The following is a 22,758-nucleotide window of genomic DNA, read 5'->3' on the forward strand; positions in this document are numbered from 1 at the left end:
AACAAACGTTAGGTAGACAGAGCGAACAAACGATAGGTAGACAGAGCGAACAAACGATAGGTAGACAGAGCGAACAAACGATAGGTAGACAGAGCGAACAACGATAGGTAGACAGAACGAACAAACGATCGATAGGTAGACAGAATTAATAAACAAATGATAGGTAGATAGAACGAACAAACGATAGGTAGACAGACCAAATAAACAAACGATAGGTAGACAGAATTAATAAACAAATGATAGGTAGACAGAACGAACAAACGACAGGTGGACAGAAGAAATGAACGAATGATAGGTAGACGAAATGAATAAACAAATAGAATGTCAAAGCGACAGACAGATTGACAGGCAGACCAGGGCTCGAAGTTGCGACCGTTTTGGTTGCATATGCTCCCGAATTTAAATCTGTCAAGCAAGATCACTGTTCATGATGCGCAAAATACTGGAAGAAAGTCCAAAATATTGAATTGGGAGTGGGGGTTTGTATGAAGATATCTCTGAGTTAGAGCCCTGCATGGGCCTACAATCTAGGCCCTAGCCCGGCCCGAAACGCTTAGGCCCTAGCCCGGCCCGTGTCCGGCAGCTTATCAGAATTATCGGCCCGAGTCCAACCCGAGCCGAACCTAACAGTCTACTCTGAGAGTTAGTAGACAAATTAGTTGCAAATTAGTGAGAATTAGTTGACATGTAGTTGCAAAGTTACTTATAGTTAGTAGAATGTGTAAAGTGGATTATCAAAATAAAGTGTAACTAAACACTGTATCGCTGCTGTTCCATAAGTGCCACCTGCTGTCAGAGAACGAATCTACATCTCATTCAGCCCATTTTATTTTTGTTTTGTGCAGATGTTTTATGTAGCATAATTTCGTTAAGCAAAAGTCAGACTATTCTGTTTTTGCTTCAGACTTTGAAATTATGCAATCTCATTTTAAATCAGAAACTGCTCATGTATACAGCATCTTTATTTGTATCATGATTAAAATACAGTGGTTGCCTCTAATTTTAAATGGCTACAGAGAGTTTGGCCTGTAATAGAGCCAAGCTTCAGGTAAAAATTTTATTTCTAGCCCTGCAAACAGATTTTAAAAAATGACATAAAAAGATGGATAGAATGAATTAATGACTGAATAAACAATAGACCTAGACCTAATTATAGACCTAATGATCCGATCTGAAAAACAAATAAATTTTTTGTGCATTGAGAACAAAGCCTATGTGTCTTTCTTGCTCCTTTCCTGAAGCTGTGAAAACACACACGCACACACACACTCCTGTCCACAGCAAGAGAACAAGCAGGTCTTTATCATCTGCAGGTGGCTTTGCCCCAGTGCATGATGGGATGCTGGAGGTGATGAGTCACTCAAAGGGTGTATGTACATGTTTGGGAATTCACATCCAGACTGTAGTCAGTGTGTGTGTGTGTGTGGGTGTGTGTTACTGTAAAGAGGGGAATTTTAGTCTGCGGTTCAGAGCATGTGCAGGCCTGCTGGTCACACACATGCTCTTCTGCCCCTTCTCTCTCTCGATATATATATATATATACTGTATATATATATATATACACTGTCTGTTTCATCTTTTCCTCTCTTTCTCCCCATGTTAATGTATATTTTATGTGCTTCACAGGTAACACAAACAACTTTACTGAGTCTGACTGCAAGGCCAAAGTGAAATGAAAATAGTGACAAATAAACTGTCGAGTAAATCTGTGAGTCGGTTCAAGTGAATCACTGGCTAGAAATAAATATTTCCAACAGCTCTCTGTGACTGAATGCTATGAGTCCTCCTGAAGACTAAAGTCTTGAGCAAATAAGTATGAGAGAAAGAGAAAAAATGAGAGTGAATGAAATATCATAATGACTCTCTGTGTTGGTGTATGTGAGTGTGTGTGGGCCGAGGGCTGCGGGACGCTGGGGGCGGACATACACTTACCTTTATAATTGTAAAGGTGAACAAATGATAGAATGAATAGATGGATGGATGATAGATAGATAGATAGATAGATAGATAGATAGATAGATATTTGTGGGTTTTCCCCAATGCATGATGGGATATTTTAGTGGTTATAGTGCTGAGGTTTGAGTAGTTGGTGGTGTGTAATGAAATCTTGCATCATCAACTGTTATCATGACACTCAGCACTCTTGTTTCTTCTCAGCGGAGCACAAAAAACAATTACAGCTGTGATTACCTGCACAGATTCAGCACAGCAGCACCACTGCCAGCGTGATATTGCTTTCATACACCGCCTCTATAAATAAGAACTTGATACAGAGCACCCGACATTACGCGTATGCCACATGTATGCCACACATGGCTAAATAAATCATTATTTAGTATTTAAATAAATGCAAGAAAGAACAGCAATTACAACTCAGCATGCAAAAAATCACTACATCCCTGTCAATTACAGTGCAGTGGGGGATTTTATCAAAGACTTTATACTTTAAGAAGTTTAAGATTAAATTACAATAAACAAATAATAATAATAATTAAAAAAAACATCATACCTAAGGCTGAAATTATCCACAAAACTGTGCAGAGTAAAAAAACAACAGGAATCTCAATCAGTGCTGCAGGGACAATAATAAAATACAACAAAAGGATTAGAATGAATTAATGACTGAATAAACAATAGACCTAGACCTAATTATAGACCTAATGATCCGATCTGAAAAACAAATAAATTTTTTGTGCATTGAGAACAAAGCCTATGTGTCTTTCTTGCTCCTTTCCTGAAGCTGTGAAAACACACACGCACACACACACTCCTGTCCACAGCAAGAGAACAAGCAGGTCTTTATCATCTGCAGGTGGCTTTGCCCCAGTGCATGATGGGATGCTGGAGGTGATGAGTCACTCAAAGGGTGTATGTACATGTTTGGGAATTCACATCCAGACTGTAGTCAGTGTGTGTGTGTGTGTGGGTGTGTGTTACTGTAAAGAGGGGAATTTTAGTCTGCGGTTCAGAGCATGTGCAGGCCTGCTGGTCACACACATGCTCTTCTGCCCCTTCTCTCACTCGATATATATATATATATATATATATATATATATATATATATATATACACTGTCTGTTTCATCTTTTCCTCTCTTTCTCCCCATGTTAATGTATATTTTATGTGCTTCACAGGTAACACAAACAACTTTACTGAGTCTGACTGCAAGGCCAAAGTGAAATGAAAATAGTGACAAATAAACTGTCGAGTAAATCTGTGAGTCGGTTCAAGTGAATCACTGGCTAGAAATAAATATTTCCAACAGCTCTCTGTGACTGAATGCTATGAGTCCTCCTGAAGACTAAAGTCTTGAGCAAATAAGTATGAGAGAAAGAGAAAAAATGAGAGTGAATGAAATATCATAATGACTCTCTGTGTTGGTGTATGTGAGTGTGTGTGGGCCGAGGGCTGCGGGACGCTGGGGGCGGACATACACTTACCTTTATAATTGTAAAGGTGAACAAATGATAGAATGAATAGATGGATGGATGATAGATAGATAGATAGATAGATAGATAGATAGATATTTGAAAGTGGGTTTTCCCCAATGCATGATGGGATATTTTAGTGGTTATAGTGCTGAGGTTTGAGTAGTTGGTGGTGTGTAATGAAATCTTGCATCATCAACTGTTATCATGACACTCAGCACTCTTGTTTCTTCTCAGCGGAGCACAAAAAACAATTACAGCTGTGATTACCTGCACAGATTCAGCACAGCAGCACCACTGCCAGCGTGATATTGCTTTCATACACCGCCTCTATAAATAAGAACTTGATACAGAGCACCCGACATTACGCGTATGCCACATGTATGCCACACATGGCTAAATAAATCATTATTTAGTATTTAAATAAATGCAAGAAAGAACAGCAATTACAACTCAGCATGCAAAAAATCACTACATCCCTGTCAATTACAGTGCAGTGGGGGATTTTATCAAAGACTTTATACTTTAAGAAGTTTAAGATTAAATTACAATAAACAAATAATAATAATAATTAAAAAAAACATCATACCTAAGGCTGAAATTATCCACAAAACTGTGCAGAGTAAAAAAACAACAGGAATCTCAATCAGTGCTGCAGGGACAATAATAAAATACAACAAAAGCATAGAATATGGCTCCTTTCAACTCGTTTTGTGGCCTAATTAGGCCAGAATAGACACTTACTAAGAGCACTTATTGTGTAGACAGACTTCTTAATTATAATGAGAGCAATTTAGTGATTTTCAACACATCACAGCATGACGCTCTAAAGCTGCAGGCTATTTACATATTACAAACTATTTACATATATGTATTTACATTTTATTTTAAATACAACTTAATTATAAAGAATAATTACATATTAGCACATTGACTACCTTATAACAGCTTCAAATATGTCACATCTTATCAGTTACATACTGTTGGTATTACTAAATTGAGTCTTGTTTAGAAGTATTTTTATGGAATAAAAAAAGTGTTTATGGAATTTTCATCTCACAATTCTGACTTTTTTTCCTCACAGTTGTGAAATGTAAACGCAAATAAATTATGAAACATAAATAAATACTTTTTTGAATCAAGTTTTCATAGTTTTTACACTGACAGACTTAATATTTACTTGTTGCATCTCATCTGATCTTTTGGTTTGCTTTCAGTATGCTAAATAAATAGATAAATAAATAATTAAAAAAAAAAAAATTTAAATATGACTTTTGAAATTAAAATTAGGTCGTAAAAACATGTCAAATATCATTAGCACATGGTTGTGTAATGTGCAAACTATTTTTGGGTTGAACTCAACCAAAAAATAACTAGATCATGATGTATACCATTATTATGACATACAAATGACAGATTTTGGTCATACTGTACCCGCCTTATTTCACAAAAATAAGTTTAAGAAAACATCCCTCACTGAACTGGTTTTCTTAAAGCCTCGTTCTCAAACCTCTAAAGCAACACATTTATTAGGTTTATGTTCCATCTCCTTCGCTTATGATTGCACTGAAGTACTTAAGATCAACCACAGCAGCTTATTCATCACAGATAATACAAACATCCACAAACACACTTGAACGTCACGCTAAAGAGCTCCTGTGAACTTCAAGAACCTATTATGCCCTTAAAAGAGGCTTCCAGTTCCTCCCAAAATGCATCCGGTTTACTGGCCCGCTTTCTTTCACCAAACAATACGTGTACAGCGTACGGCTAGCATTACGTGTAAATTATCTGCACTGGCTGTAAAGCGTGAGGAAACAGTATCTGTGCGGAGGGGAAGAGAGAATGAAAGAGAGAAAACTGAACAGCAGTTGTGCTCTACAGTACTGCTGTGATTTCTCTCTCTCTCGCCGATTACAGAGGAAACAGGAGAACCGACACACACACACACACAGTGCTCCAATGGAGAGAAACACTGATCAGGACAAACATGACACCTTCAAACACATTCATAAACACAAATAAACACACGCTTTTCTACAGGAGTGAGTCTATACATGTGGCATGTGATCTTTGCCATTCGGTGAACTAAACTATACCACAAACCACAACAAAACTTCCATTTCAGATGCAAAATTCTCATTGAATACACAATTCTCTCATTTTAGATGCATATCGCATAAGTCTACAAAAATGCATAGTTCTCACATTTTAGATGCATAATTCTCATTAAATGCACAATTCTCTTATTTTAGATGCACAAGTCTAAATAAATGCATAACTCTCCCATTTTAGATGCATAATTCTCATTAAATGCACAATTCTCCCATTTTAGATACATAACTCTCATTTTAGATGCATAGTTCACATTAGATGCATAATTCTCATTACATGCACAATCCTCACATTTTAGATGCATAATTCTCAATAAATGCACAATTCTCTCATTTTAGTTGCATAATTCTAAATAAATGCATAGTTCTCCAATTTTAGATGCATGATTCTCATTAAATGCACAATTCTCCCATTTTAGATGCATAATTCTACTTAGAAATATGTTGATAAAAATTATTTGTACACTCAGTGCTGGACCAACAGGCCAAATGGACCTCTGCTGACAGCAATGACACGAAGCAAGCTTTAGACATACACTACACAACAGCGCACTGGTGTCAGCAGAGGTCCATCTAGTCTTTTGGTCCAGCAGTGACTGTACAAATCATGAACATATTTCTGAGTAGAATTAAGCATTTAATTAGAATTATGCATCTACAAAGGGACATTTATGCATTTTGTGTGTGTGTGTGTCACTCACCACAGGAGCAGCAGGTGAAGCAGTTTGTATGATACAGGTTCCCCATCGCCTGACACGCTTGACTCGCTCCATACACACCTTTACCACACTTTATACAGATACCTGGAAGAGACAGACACACAGACAGCTGTCAGGATCACAGACGGGTGTGTTCTGTGTGGAGGAATCATAGACTGTAAAAAAAGATGGACGACGCGTCTCCATTTCCTTCCACTATAGAAAAGTGAAGCCAAAACTTTCTCAGTATGGCCGCTGTCATCTTGTGAAAACGACGTCATGTGGAGCCAGTCTGTGCAGTAGAGATCGTGAGGTGGAGCCGCGGTATCAAAGTCCCGCCCAAACTCCCGCAGTCCCATATAAAGTGGGTACGGAAAGTATTCAGACCCCCTTAAATTTTCCACTCTTCGTTATAAATTTAAGGGGGTCTGAATACTTTCTGTACCCACTGTATATGCTCTGAGAGTCACTTCATAAGCATTTTACAGTTTGATTTGAATAAAACTAGCATCATATCATATAGGAACTTAACACACAGGAATTTAAAGTTAGGTTCCTTTGACCTCATGATTCTCATTTGTTCTGACATGCACTGTGAGCTGTAAGGTCTTATATAGACAGGTGTGTGGCTTTGCTAATCAAGTCCAATCAGTATAATCAAACACAGCTGGACTCGAATGAAGGTGTAGAACCATCTCAAGGCTGATCAGAAGAAATGGACAGCCCCTGAGTTAAATATATGAGTGTCACAGCAAAGGGTCTGAATACTTAGGACCATGTGATATTTCAGTTTTTCTTTTTTAATAAATCTGCAAAAATGTCAACAATGCAGTGTTTTTCTGTCAGTATGGGGTGCTGTGTGTACATTAATGAGGAAAAAAAATTAACTTAAATGATTTTAGCAAATGGCTGCAATATAACAAAGAGTGAAAAATTTAAGGGGGTCTGAATACTTTCTGTACCCACTCTCTGCTCTGAGAGTCACTTCATAAGCATTTTACAGTTTGATTTGAGTAAAACTAGCATCATATCATATAGGAACTTAACACACAGGAATTTAAAGTTATGCACGGCAACCCGTCAAAATAAAGTTAGGTTTAACTTGAAGACACTGTGCCAGAAATATATTACTATTGTTCCGTAATCCGTAGAATGTACATACTATTATTCTAAAATTATTAAAACTTTATTTTGGAATAATCACACAATAATTAAAAGATACATTAAATTTGTGTTTTATTCTTTCATTTGACAACCAGAAAAATTTAAATACACAACACACACAAAAAAATGTCATAAGGCTATTTTAAGAATACATTTGAATAAATTAAGTTGTTTTTGTGGATTCAATTAATTAGACTCGCTAAAACAGAATTTGTTAACAATAAAACATATGGTGAGAAAAAAATAAAACATTTCATAGGGCATCATAGTGCCCTATCATAGTGATTAGGTGATTTGAAGTTCAAAAGTTCATCAGTCATCATTCACTCTTGTTATATATCAAGTGCTCGGCATCATGGGAGAGTGAGTCAGCAGCACTAATGCCTGCAGTCTCACGCACAAGGTGGCCTCCGCCAGGGTCACATTCCTCCCCGCGGCCACGGTCAACACCTAGACATGGTCAGGCTGAGGTCACCGCGCAGACAGGACACAACATCACCCCTGAGACGGCCATGAACGACGGCAAACACGCCACATCGCATCAGTCTCCCAACAACAACTGTTCTGATAACTCAATTCAGTGTTTCGGGAAATTCTGTTTCCAAATCTCAAAACGGATGTAATTCAGCACTCAATGATTTAAGAAAAACTCAATTAACATAAAACCCATTTGTGCTTGTGATAACAGGCTCTAGAACAGAAACACTCATCAGATAAGCTCTCGGTGACTTAATGGTTAACTCATCAAGATAATTATAGCATCATCGGGAGGGAATTTCATGTACCAGAATCTGGCGCTTCTGATCTAATCGTGTTTGTAAAAGTCCCGGCAGGGGCTCGCTTGATCGACATCACTCACGGCCCAGAGGTGTGGTGTATAAACCTCCACAAACTGCACACCAAATCAGCCACTATCCACCCCAAGAACCAGAGAGGTCAAAAGTAGGGCTGCTCGAATACGGCAAAAATCACAATTATTTTTGTTAATACTGAGATCATGATTATTTAACACTAATTACTAGTTAACTTTGGAAACATTATGCATTTATTTAACTTTTAGGCCTAAAGCTTGTTTTTAAAAAAATGAACTTCCCTAAACTTTCCTGAACAAATGAAAACAAATAAAATAATTTATCAAAATAAATAATATAAATAAAAATAATAAACAAAAATAATATAAAAGTACTATATACTGTATATATATATACACACATACATATATATACATATATATAATGAGAGTATAAATAATATAAATATAAAAATAAAAATAAATAATTTAAATATAAAATATACATATACAAATAAAAGAATAATAAAAACATAAAACAAGTATAAACAATACATAAATAACAAACAATAATAAAAGTATAAATAATACAAATATAATATAAACTAAAATAATAACAAATAATACAATAATACACAAAGTAATATAACATATAAATAATAAATAAACTACATCAAAATAGGTAAGATCAATTTAGTTGTTGTTGTGCTCTGCTGCAAAGGAAAGGCTGTGCTGAATTTATAACACGAAACAAAACAAGAGCATCACTGAAGCACAGTGTTTTTTATTAGCTGCATGGAACCAATAGAGTTGAACAGCAGTGTTTGGTTTTTCAATAGCTGGATAAACAATTAGGCTACCTGACAAAACCTCCAGCAAGACTGCATGTGATGCAGAAATATTAAACTTTCATATAAAGGACTGCATTCTATAGAACATTCCTTTTTGTTGTGAAATGGCGAAATCTCGTGAAGGATTCTTCAAATCATGTGTCTTGTTAATCAAACTGACCCTGTCTGGGCACAATTGTATTGTTAAAGTTATTGTGCTTGCAATTGGCCAAATCCAAACAAAAATCAAAAAATCTTCTAAAGCAGGCATTATTTTCTTCATAAAATGTCTCATCTTTCTCTTTTGGTTTTAGAGTAGAATATGACTTGTTTTCAAGCTATTTATTTTTTTATTGTTAGGAATGTTTACTTTTACTTGGCTGGTCAAATTATGTTTTATATTTTCTAAAACTTTGTGACTTTGGTCTGGGGTTATTAATCTAGACTAAAACCATTAAATTAAAAAATCATTACTTGGAAAAAAATAAACATTAACAGAAATAAATGTAATCATCTAGTTGCCAGGGCAGCATTTCTCAATTTCATTTAGTTTATCTTGATTTACAGAAATAATTAAAACGGAACTTTATCAAATAAAATTGAAATTTTTAAAAAAAATAAATAAAAACTAATCTAAAAAACACACACCTACATTTCTAAAATTTTAAACTGAAATAATATTGGAAAATATGAAAAATAAAATCTAATTTAAAATATGAATATTACCTATAAAAGTCTCTCAGTGATACTAAGATAAACCTGATTTGTTTGGCCGAGGAAGAAGTGAGTCAGTCGCACCGAATGAATCTTTGAGACAGAAACTTGAGCCGCTCTATAATGAGGATTAACAGCGTGTTCAGTGTGATCTGTGTGTTACAGTCAGCTGAACGTGTTAATTAGTCACCGCTGGATTAGTTCTTCCTAACACTCACCTGAAAACTTGTTTTTCAGCTGCCAAGGTAAGTGTGGCATTAATGGTTGCTTCACGAGATTTCGCCATTTCACAACAAAAAGGAATGTTCTATAGAATGCAGTCCTTTATATGAAAGTTTAATATTTCTGCATCACATGCAGTCTTGCTGGAGGTTTTGTCAGGTAGCCTAATTGTTTATCCAGCTATTGAAAAACCAAACACTGCTGTTCAACTCTATTGGTTCCATGCAGCTAATATAAAACACTGTGCCTCAGTGATGCTCTTGTTTTGTTTCGTGTTATAAATTCAGCACAGCCTTTCCTTTGCAGCAGAGCACAACAACAACTAAATTGATCTTACCTATTTTGATGTAGTTTATTTATTATTTATATGTTATATTACTTTGTGTATTATTGTATTATTTGTTATTATTTTAGTTTATATTATATTTGTATTATTTATACTTTTATTATTGTTTGTTATTTATGTATTGTTTATACTTGTTTTATGTTTTTATTATTCTTTTATTTGTATATGTATATTTTATATTTAAATTATTTATTTTTATTTTTATATTTATATTATTTATACTCTCATTATATATATGTATATATATGTATGTGTGTATATATATATACAGTATATAGTACTTTTATATTATTTTTGTTTATTATTTTTATTTATATTATTTATTTTGATAAATTATTTTATTTGTTTTCATTTGTTCAGGAAAGTTTAGGGAAGTTCATTTTTTTAAAAACAAGCTTTAGGCCTAAAAGTTAAATAAATGCATAATGTTTCCAAAGTTAACTAGTAATTAGTGTTAAATAATCATGATCTCAGTATTAACAAAAATAATTGTGATTTTTGCCGTATTCGAGCAGCCCTACTTTTGACCTCTCTGGTTCTTGGGGTGGATAGTGGCTGATTTGGTGTGCAGTTTGTGGAGGTTTATACACCACACCTCTGGGCCGTGAGTGATGTCGATCAAGCGAGCCCCTGCCGGGACTTTTACAAACACGATTAGATCAGAAGCGCCAGATTCTGGTACATGAAATTCCCTCCCGATGATGCTATAATTATCTTGATGAGTTAACCATTAAGTCACCGAGAGCTTATCTGATGAGTGTTTCTGTTCTAGAGCCTGTTATCACAAGCACAAATGGGTTTTATGTTAATTGAGTTTTTCTTAAATCATTGAGTGCTGAATTACATCCGTTTTGAGATTTGGAAACAGAATTTCCCGAAACACTGAATTGAGTTATCAGAACAGTTGTTGTTGGGAGACTGATGCGATGTGGCGTGTTTGCCGTCGTTCATGGCCGTCTCAGGGGTGATGTTGTGTCCTGTCTGCGCGGTGACCTCAGCCTGACCATGTCTAGGTGTTGACCGTGGCCGCGGGGAGGAATGTGACCCTGGCGGAGGCCACCTTGTGCGTGAGACTGCAGGCATTAGTGCTGCTGACTCACTCTCCCATGATGCCGAGCACTTGATATATAACAAGAGTGAATGATGACTGATGAACTTTTGAACTTCAAATCACCTAATCACTATGATAGGGCACTATGATGCCCTATGAAATGTTTTATTTTTTTCTCACCATATGTTTTATTGTTAACAAATTCTGTTTTAGCGAGTCTAATTAATTGAATCCACAAAAACAACTTAATTTATTCAAATGTATTCTTAAAATAGCCTTATGACATTTTTTTGTGTGTGTTGTGTATTTAAATTTTTCTGGTTGTCAAATGAAAGAATAAAACACAAATTTAATGTATCTTTTAATTATTGTGTGATTATTCCAAAATAAAGTTGTAATAATTTTAGAATAATAGTATGTACATTCTACGGATTACGGAACAATAGTAATATATTTCTGGCACAGTGTCTTCAAGTTAAACCTAACTTTATTTTGACGGGTTGCCGTGCATAACTTTAAATTCCTGTGTGTTAAGTTCCTATATGATATGATGCTAGTTTTACTCAAATCAAACTGTAAAATGCTTATGAAGTGACTCTCAGAGCAGAGAGTGGGTACAGAAAGTATTCAGACCCCCTTAAATTTTTCACTCTTTGTTATATTGCAGCCATTTGCTAAAATCATTTAAGTTAATTTTTTTTCCTCATTAATGTACACACAGCACCCCATACTGACAGAAAAACACTGCACACCAAATCAGCCACTATCCACCCCAAGAACCAGAGAGGTCAAAAGTAGGGCTGCTCGAATACGGCAAAAATCACAATTATTTTCTGAGATCATGAGATCATGATTATTTAACACTAATTACTAGTTAACTTTGGAAACATTATGCATTTATTTAACTTTTAGGTTGTTTTTAAAAAGTACTATATACTGTATATATATATACACACATACATATATATACATATATATAATGAGAGTATAAATAATATAAATATAAAAATAAAAATAAATAATTTAAATATAAAATATACATATACAAATAAAAGAATAATAAAAACATAAAACAAGTATAAACAATACATAAATAACAAACAATAATAAAAGTATAAATAATACAAATATAATATAAACTAAAATAATAACAAATAATACAATAATACACAAAGTAATATAACATATAAATAATAAATAAACTACATCAAAATAGGTAAGATCAATTTAGTTGTTGTTGTGCTCTGCTGCAAAGGAAAGGCTGTGCTGAATTTATAACACGAAACAAAACAAGAGCATCACTGAAGCACAGTGTTTTTTATTAGCTGCATGGAACCAATAGAGTTGAACAGCAGTGTTTGGTTTTTCAATAGCTGGATAAACAATTAGGCTACCTGACAAAACCTCCAGCAAGACTGCATGTGATGCAGAAATATTAAACTTTCATATAAAGGACTGCATTCTATAGAACATTCCTTTTTGTTGTGAAATGGCGAAATCTCGTGAAGCAACCATTAATGCCACACTTACCTTGGCAGCTGAAAAACAAGTTTTCAGGTGAGTGTAGCTGGATAAACAATTAGGCTACCTGACAAAACCTCCAGCAAGACTGCATGTGATGCAGAAATATTAAACTTTCATATAAAGGACTGCATTCTATAGAACATTCCTTTTTGTTGTGAAATGGCGAAATCTCGTGAAGTAACCATTAATGCCACACTTACCTTGGCAGCTGAAAAACAAGTTTTAGGAAGAACTAATCCAGCGGTGACTAATTAACACGTTCAGCTGACTGTAACACACAGATCACACTGAACACGCTGTTAATCCTCATTATAGAGCGGCTCAAGTTTCTGTCTCAAAGATTCATTCGGTGCGACTGACTCACTTCTTCCTCGGCCAAACAAATCAGGTTTATCTTAGTATCACTGAGAGAATTTTATAGGTAATATTCATATTTTAAATTAGATTTTATTTTTCATATTTTCCAATAATATTTCAGTTTAAAATTTTAGAAATGTAGGTGTGTGTTTTTTAGATTAGTTTTTATTTATTTTTTTTAAAAATTTCAATTTTATTTGATAAAGTTCCGTTTTAATTATTTCTGTAAATCAAGATAAACTAAATGAAATTGAGAAATGCTGCCCTGGCAACTAGATGATTACATTTATTTCTGTTAATGTTTATTTTTTTCCAAGTAATGATTTTTTAATTTAATGGTTTTAGTCTAGATTAATAACCCCAGACCAAAGTCACAAAGTTTTAGAAAATATAAAACATAATTTGACCAGCCAAGTAAAAGTAAACATTCCTAACAATAAAAAAATAAATAGCTTGAAAACAAGTCATATTCTACTCTAAAACCAAAAGAGAAAGATGAGACATTTTATGAAGAAAATAATGCCTGCTTTAGAAGATTTTTTGATTTTTGTTTGGATTTGGCCAATTGCAAGCACAATAACTTTAACAATACAATTGTGCCCAGACAGGGTCAGTTTGATTAACAAGACACATGATTTGAAGAATCCTTCACGTCTGGAGCTCAAACAGTACGGCTTTTTTTCTTTCTTTCTTTTACTTTCTTTCTTCTCTCGCCGGTGTTTTTATTTATCCGTTTATTTGTATAGGGACAATACAATAAACATGATTCCAGTCAAAGACTGGAAAAAATGCACTGCACATAGAGATTATGTGCTAATTTGCATCTCATGTCCCTAGAAAGGCTTTTCTAAAAAACCATTACATATATAAATAACCAAAATTATTATAATAAAATAACTATCGGTACCAAAAAACTAATGTAACAAACCCTTCATATAAAATCCTCACACATTACAAACAGAATACAAAACAAACACATGCCCCAGTTTTATAGACTCTTCCAATCCTGATAAATAACTAGTAAGGAACCATATGAAATGTGAGCCTGGAGCACAAAAGCAGTCTTAAGTCGCTGGGGTATATCCAGGGAACTTCGATCAACTAGTAGTCTTCAGTTGACTGTTCCAAGGACACACTTGAAATCGAAAGGAGATCGTGCCTTTTCAGTGGCTGCTCCTCAGCATTTTTACATACCGTGGTTAAACTATGGTTAGCAAAACCATGGTTAATTTTCATAAGAGCAGTATTAAATTAGATGAATGAATGCGTCGAATTTGCCTTAAAGAAATGTAACAATGTTAAACATTTAGACTAATTAATCTTAAACAGTATAACGCGTGTTGACAGCGTGACTTTGAATAGCCAATTAAATAAAAATGTTGGTATAAATATGTGAATTACATACAGTGAAATGACTGTCAATGAAAAATGACAGAATGGACCTTTCTCACATTTCCAGGTTTCTCAGCAGCGGAAGTCGTCATAGTTGGGTAAAATCCGACAGCAGTGAATGGGAGAGTACCACAAATAATTTTTTTGCATTCTCATTTTCTCAAATAGCAAAAGCAAAACTCCACCATAGTATTTCCACGACTTTCAACGAAAGGAAAGAAATTGAGTGAGACTGATATCGGCAGTCAGAAGAGAGAACGATGTCAAATTTACCATCCCTTTTTAAGAGTGTAGCCTGTTTTCAGTTAATGGACGGAACATTGAAGGGTACTTTCCATCCAATAAATCGCAATAAGCATTGTGCTTTGGTACTTTTAATATGAAACAAAGTCTCAGATTTCAAATTCTGTCCATTGTATTGCAGTATTCAAACAAACAATAAATGCCGTTTTGGCGCTGTTTAATGTGAAGTGACAGATAGCTGTAGCGCCTCGATCAACAGCACGAGGCACACGTAAACTGATCATCTTACATGATGCTGACAGGCAGAAAGCTGCATTTACTGTTAATAATATGTTCTATGTTTTAGTATTTTATATTAGACATTTTGTAGTTTATTACTTTTTCTCTTTTATGTTTGTTTTTCATACGTGCTATTTCATATTATATTGTACCTGATTCCTTTTATCTTAGATTTGATGTTTTTTGTTTTGATTTTTTGTGATGTTGAAACTGACTTTTGATGTAATTTCTGATCATGTAAAGCACTTTGAACTGCATTTTAATGTTTGACAGTTGCTATATAAAGTTTATTATTATTATTAATAATAATAGCTGAATACTGGTGTTATACTTTGTCATTTTGAATTTTAATCGTTTTTGAAACGATTTTTGACCTCTAAAACTGAATCTCTACATTTTGGCTGAGAAATATTCAGCATTTTTCTTATTTCACATTATTTCTGCTCATATAAGATATGTGTAAGATGAGTTTGTACACTATTTGCCTTAATAATTCATGCATCTTTTCTGCATTTGTTTTATATTTATACAATGTTAACCACTTAACGTACGGTCAATCAGATAGTTTTGCAAAATTTTTAATCAAGAAAATGTTACATACATCACATGGTTTTAAGTTGACTAGTTAAATGTAAAAAAAAATTTGAAATTGAAATCTTCTGAAAAAAAGTTCTGAATAAAAAAACCCATATCACCCAGTGCTGCTTTGGACCACAAAAGACCTCTACATGTACGACAACAACATGCACAGATTTATGCATGATCCACATGCACTCAACATTTAGAACCCAAATTACAGATTTATTGCACTTCTTTTGCACCAAATCAAAACGATGCATAGCTAGACTTCTGGCAAAAAAAAAAACGGCAGCGAGCAAAGTCTCATTCTGTGTTTATTTTAAACCAGACCCTGAATCCCGAGTGTCTGTGTGGACACACGAAGGTCAGAGGTCGGCTGATTCAGCGCTAAAGCAGGCGAATAACGCTGCCAGAAAACATCCAGCTCTTCTCAGGAGCAGATTACTCTGAGTAGGGCTGTGACAGTCGCCGTGGCAAACGTGTCACCGCCGGTAGTGCAAGTGACGTCACACACTTTATAACAAGCATTATACTAAGTTTTGTATACAAATGTAATAACAGTAACAGTTGCAAATTGTTTTATTTAGACTATAAGTCTATGATAATTCACAAATTACCTCAAACGCCATACACAGCGTTTCCTTTAGATCGGCAGGTTTGAGTGCAGGAAAATACAGTTTATTCTGCATTCAGTAAATTCATTTTGTGTTGGGCGATGGACCTTGTCTACGCTGATCTGGAGCCATCTCCATTCATGTCACCCATCCGCGTTTGTACAAGTGTCTTCAAGTTCCCGTGATCGCAAATGCCTGGCTGGTCAGGTTTGGTGAGGCTTTCTCCAAACTGGCCAAATACAAATGAGACAGCGATAAATGGAAGATGTTAACAAGAAATGTGGCAACGATTCCTATTTCAAAGAGAGGAGTTAACGGCCTGCTTGCTTGGTGGAGGAACAGTGATCCGTGTCTACACCGGACGAGACACCGCCCCAACAGGTTGAGTCTCTAAACAGGACATTTGAACTTTGTGTCAATACCTCATAAATAGGACGAGGCAGTTTACTGTCGGGGATTTGTCGTGTCGTGTCGCGCCGCATCCAGTGTAGACAGCATCACTGATTATAATGAGTTCTATTATATATAATAGAACAATATAATTTTATAGAATATGTAAGCAAAGCTACTTTTGGAACGTTTCGGTGTTTTGTGTGTGTTTGTGTGCACATGTGCAGACTAAGATGATTGTTATTCTAAGCAGGTGATCAGTGTTGACCCCCAGCAGCTGTGTCTGGCTGCAGAGACAAATGCTCTGTGCCAAGAGTCTGGTGCTGAAGCGCCACCCCACCGACAGCCTAATCGCTCGCAAGAATGAACACAAATTCAAACAGTCATGCATTATTTGTGATAGCTTGTGGTTTTAAACAAAGTTCGTAGCCAAAAAATGCAAACTTTTGAAGTAAAAAAAATCAGAAACCAATCAAGGTTATTCTGTAGGGCAGAAAACTTAACCCTTGTATGGTGTTCGGGTCTGTGGGACCTGTTTTCACTTTTTCTCAAAAGAAAAATAATACTATTAATTATTTTTTCAAACTCAGACTCATTGGCCTTGGCTCATTTTCTGTGAAGAACATATATCAGAACAAATTTTCAATGACCACTCACTGTACACCCCCCTACACAATTATATTACATACAGGATGTTCAGGTGCACTGGACCCGGAGCTAGTAAAAGAGTGGAAATTTTAGGTTCTGTGTACCTTCACTCTGTTCTCCTATTGTCTGGGCCTGGTATTAGTATGTGTATGTGTGTGTGTGTGTGTGTGTGAGAGAGAGAGAGAGAGAGAGTGGGCGGAATTATTCACATGTTGTTATAGTTGCGCCGCCTCTACTACCACGACTCCTAAAAAAACTTTTTCATTCCGCGTCGCCCCATCAAGCTCTCACTGGATCCGCTCCTCTGCTATCAACGAGAGGAACGTCTGTACTTCCGCAACAGACAACAAAACTTTTTGGTTGTTAAAAAAAAGGTGCGCTCGTTCAAAACGGTTGCGTTCGATCCTTCGCTGGCTCTGCTGATTTAAATCTAGCGGTTCTTTTGTGTTTGTGTCGCAAGTCCAGTGACGCAGGTAGTGACGATTCTCTCCGGCCAATCCGTGATCAGCAGAGTTTACACGTCACGTTTTGGTAACGGTACGGTTCACTTGGAACCTCAACCGAGGTGGTACTAAAAAAAGTACCAGGTACTGTACCCAGTGGAAAACCCCCCAAAACTGAACCGTACCGAGCCGTACCATGCAGTGGAAAAGCACCATAAGTGTGAGTTTTGTGCTTCTGCCATTCCTGCACAAGGTTGTAGCACTTTAATTCATAAATGTGATCTAACAAAGGTAAAGGGAAATTTTTGACCATATATGCTGATTTTATTGCTTGTAATTGGGATGAAGTAAACATCTGTTGAGTATTTTAACATTAAATTTTTGATTGTGTTGAATTAAAAACCCAAAACTGCAGCGAGTCCACCAGACCCACGAACACTGGCCGAGTAACAAAAATATGAACACCACACAAGGGTTAAAGTGAGCACTTTGAAGGGTGCATGCATGGTAATGTAGTCTGATAAGTGCACATTTAGTTTAACATACACTGCCGTTCACAAGTTTGGCATCAGTAAGTTTATTAATGTTTTTAAAGATGTCTTTTATGCTCATCAAGGCTGCATTTATTTAATCAAAAATACAGAAAAAAGCAGTAATATTGTGAAATATTATTACAATTCAAAATAACTGTTTTCTATTTGAATATATGTCCAAATGTAATTTTTCCGCTTCATTACTCCAGTCTTCAGTGTCACATGATCCTTCAGAAACCATACTAATATGCTGATTTATTATCAATGCAGCTTTGTTTTTAACATATACCACCTCTAAAAACTTTTAAAACATAAAAAACAACAATAAAAACCTTGTTTCTCACACATACTCAAGTCACCCAAAATTTTTTGCTATAATTTACCATATATTATTTGCTTTTGGCTGTGAAACACAGAATGAAATGATTGCCAGTGTTGTTTTCCATACAAGAAAAGCATGCAATGGGCATTTGAGCTCAAAAACGTACTATAAAACTAGTCCAAATGTGCATTATAATACGTTTTCTCATAATTCACTGATAACCTTTCCTCTTTTGTAGCTCTCGAATATCCCAGAGCATGTTCAATATGGTACATGGAGGCGTTTGGTAGGTTTAATGTCAGTTATAACAATTTGCATTGATTCTCGCACGTCACAAAAGAACGCAAATGAGATTAGGAGTTTAAATTAGGAGTTAAGAGCTGAAGCATAGAGCAAACTCATACATTTCTGACCCTTTTTATGTGAATATAGACAACTTTTATAGTGCAGTTCTGTCCTTTTAGGAGCTAGACAGCAGATTCTGATACAGGTTTGGAACGACATGACGGTGAGAAAACGATGACAGATTTTTCATTTTTAGTTGAACGAACCCTTTAAGAGCACAGAAAGACACATCGCGAATACCCGGCGAGATTGCTTTTAGGGGAGCTGTTGTCACGGTAACGGAGAGGGTTCGCTCTCACGCAGACTAAAGAGGGTTCGGCATGCAGTAAAAAACATCACCTGCTCCTCAGAGGCAAAAACACACTCATACCTCCATCTCTAGACTTTCTGCAACTAAACCAGGCAGTAGCAGAAACAAATCCCAGTTGCAACGGAGACACAAAAGATGAGACAATGCGACAGAGTCACAACAACAGACCTAAAGCTTGTGTTACTTGAAAAGATGAACACTGTGCTGTTTACTAAGCAAGCATTACAGTTACTATTGCTCGTACCAAGGCTTAATGATCTGAACATTAAGCCTTAGTATGTGTTCCAGACACGAATGACCTGCATTTATTTAATCAAAAATACAGAAAAAAGCAGTAATATTGTGAAATATTATTACAATTCAAAATAACTGTTTTCTATTTGAATATATGTCCAAATGTAATTTTTCCGCTTCATTACTCCAGTCTTCAGTGTCACATGATCCTTCAGAAACCATACTAATATGCTGATTTATTATCAATGCAGCTTTGTTTTTAACATATACCACCTCTAAAAACTTTTAAAACATAAAAAACAACAATAAAAACCTTGTTTCTCACACATACTCAAGTCACCCAAAATTTTTTGCTATAATTTACCATATATTATTTGCTTTTGGCTGTGAAACACAGAATGAAATGATTGCCAGTGTTGTTTTCCATACAAGAAAAGCATGCAATGGGCATTTGAGCTCAAAAACGTACTATAAAACTAGTCCAAATGTGCATTATAATACGTTTTCTCATAATTCACTGATAACCTTTCCTCTTTTGTAGCTCTCGAATATCCCAGAGCATGTTCAATATGGTACATGGAGGCGTTTGGTAGGTTTAATGTCAGTTATAACAATTTGCATTGATTCTCGCACGTCACAAAAGAACGCAAATGAGATTAGGAGTTTAAATTAGGAGTTAAGAGCTGAAGCATAGAGCAAACTCATACATTTCTGACCCTTTTTATGTGAATATAGACAACTTTTATAGTGCAGTTCTGTCCTTTTAGGAGCTAGACAGCAGATTCTGATACAGGTTTGGAACGACATGACGGTGAGAAAACGATGACAGATTTTTCATTTTTAGTTGAACGAACCCTTTAAGAGCACAGAAAGACACATCGCGAATACCCGGCGAGATTGCTTTTAGGGGAGCTGTTGTCACGGTAACGGAGAGGGTTCGCTCTCACGCAGACTAAAGAGGGTTCGGCATGCAGTAAAAAACATCACCTGCTCCTCAGAGGCAAAAACACACTCATACCTCCATCTCTAGACTTTCTGCAACTAAACCAGGCAGTAGCAGAAACAAATCCCAATTGCAACGGAGACACAAAAGATGAGACAATGCGACAGAGTCACAACAACAGACCTAAAGCTTGTGTTACTTGAAAAGATGAACACTGTGCTGTTTACTAAGCAAGCATTACAGTTACTATTGCTCGTACCAAGGCTTAATGATCTGAACATTAAGCCTTAGTATGTGTTCCAGACACGAATGATTCCTCAAAAAATGTAGTTAAAATTCTGCTAACTCAAGTCAAATGGGAGTTTTAAAGGGATAGTTCACTCAAAAATGAAAATTCTGTCATCGTTTACTCACCCTCAAGTTGTTCCAAAGCTGTATGATTTTATTTACTGTACTGAACACAAGAAGATATTCTGAAGAATGTTGAAAAACAAAAAGTTGACGGTAGCCATTGACTCCATAGTATTTTTTTTCCATACTATGAAAGTCAATGGCTACCGACAACTGTTTGGTTAACAACATTCTTATTTTGTGTTCAACAGCCAAAAGAAGCTCATACAGGTATGGAATGACATGAGGGTGAGTAAATTATGACAATTTTATTTAGGGGTTTTTAAGGTTTAAAGAGATTTTAAGACATGTTATCTTCTCTGCTGCTGTATTTCTCCTCCACTAAACCAACACTAGTCCCGCCAAATCACAAATTAGGACTTCCCCAAGAAAAAAAAGCACAGGCTCACACGCCACTAAAGAACATTTCTGTTGACGTTAAGGCCTTGGAAGGACACTGGCAGGAAGTGGCGTTCAAACTGGGAGACAAAGTATGTACTCTCTGAAGACTTGCCTTTTTCCGTCCAGGTCCGGGCCAAAAACAAGCCTCTAAGAACCCTGTTTGTCTGTCTGCTCACCAACTACAATGTCCTTTTTGGGCTGTGCCAGTTGGGATGCCAGCAGCCTTTATTGTGATTGGTCTACCGCTGCTGCCCGGTGTGACCAAATCCAATCAGCAATCAGCTGGTTACAATGCAAAATGAGCCAGATACTGCAGTGTTTAGCCAAAGTTTGTGGTCACTGGCACCAACCTGCATACTTAAACCCTGTGAGTTGGGTGCAAAACTTGTGTTTTATCAAAACAACACACTAAACAAACCAAACAAACAAACAAACAAACAAATACAAACTGTGATTAAAATACTGTCAGCAGACTCATTTTAACAAAATCCACCCACAAGATCTCACTTGTTTCTCCTTGTTTGCTAAAGCTGCCTGCTACTGAGAAAAAAAAGGTTTGAGTAAAAAAAAATAAAAGATTTCACCAAATACAACATGTTCTGGAACAACATTCCAATCAACCAATCAGAATTGAGGGATAACTTTTCAGGAAATCTCAGTTTTAGGCTTACGATCAGGGTTAGGTGCTTCTACACCCTTGTTAATCAACTATCATTGCACATTGTTTTTAGGAATAAATTATGGGTAGAGTTAGGTTTAGGGTTAGGGATTGGGTTAAGTCTATATTTTTGGACAGTTATGCTGATCCAGGATCAACAAAAGATGTTGATCAAGGAACAGGTCTTACTTGGCAAAATCACGCTCAATATATGAAGAGTTTGGTTCCAAAATGCGATAAACGCCATTTAAAAAAAAACAAATTTTACGCAAAATGCGATATCTGCCGAGTTATTCTGTCATGTTTTCTCCCTTTTTTTCCAAACCGCAACAAACGCCAGTCTCCCTTTTCTGCAGAATGCGATATATCCGCTCAACCAATCACAGCGCACAATTCCACGCACTGTAAACAGTAACAACCAATCACAGCGCACCATTCCATGCACTCTAGACAGTAATGGCGGCGCTATGAATACACCCGGCATCCTAGTTTTCCTAATCTACTTTGTACTTTGTGATCAACAAAAAAAACTTAGGGCTGCACGATAAATGGCATGTGATTGTCATGCGCATCTCGTCAGTAAAGCAGGTTCTGTGATTAGTAGTAAATCTCCATCACGTGCTTTCAGATGGAGCGGCGTTTAATACACAGAGCCGTAGATCACTGCAATATCGTGTTCATAATCGCAGATGAGTCGCATTCGATTATGAACGCGATATTGCGTAGCTTGTCAGTGTAAGTGTTTTTATTAATGCCATTAATGTTTTGTTAATACAGCGTATAGCACTAGTCAAC

At 35.9% G+C, this 22,758-nt stretch overlaps 1 protein-coding gene across 1 annotated transcript in view; it reads right to left on the minus strand.

Annotated features, from left to right (window-relative positions):
• LOC107594378 (Wilms tumor protein 1-interacting protein homolog) overlaps positions 1–22,758 on the minus strand; it is a 48,999-nt gene that overhangs the window by 14,543 nt on the left and 11,698 nt on the right. The window contains exon 2 of the mRNA XM_016284399.1: positions 6,244–6,345. Within this exon, the coding sequence (XP_016139885.1) occupies positions 6,244–6,345 (102 nt within the window). The remainder of the gene's footprint in view (positions 1–6,243; positions 6,346–22,758) is intronic.

The sequence above is a fragment of the Sinocyclocheilus grahami genome, unplaced genomic scaffold, assembly GCF_001515645.1.
Source record: "Sinocyclocheilus grahami isolate Dianchi unplaced genomic scaffold, SAMN03320097.WGS_v1.1 scaffold182.1, whole genome shotgun sequence".
NCBI classification, from domain to species: Eukaryota; Metazoa; Chordata; class Actinopteri; order Cypriniformes; family Cyprinidae; genus Sinocyclocheilus; species Sinocyclocheilus grahami.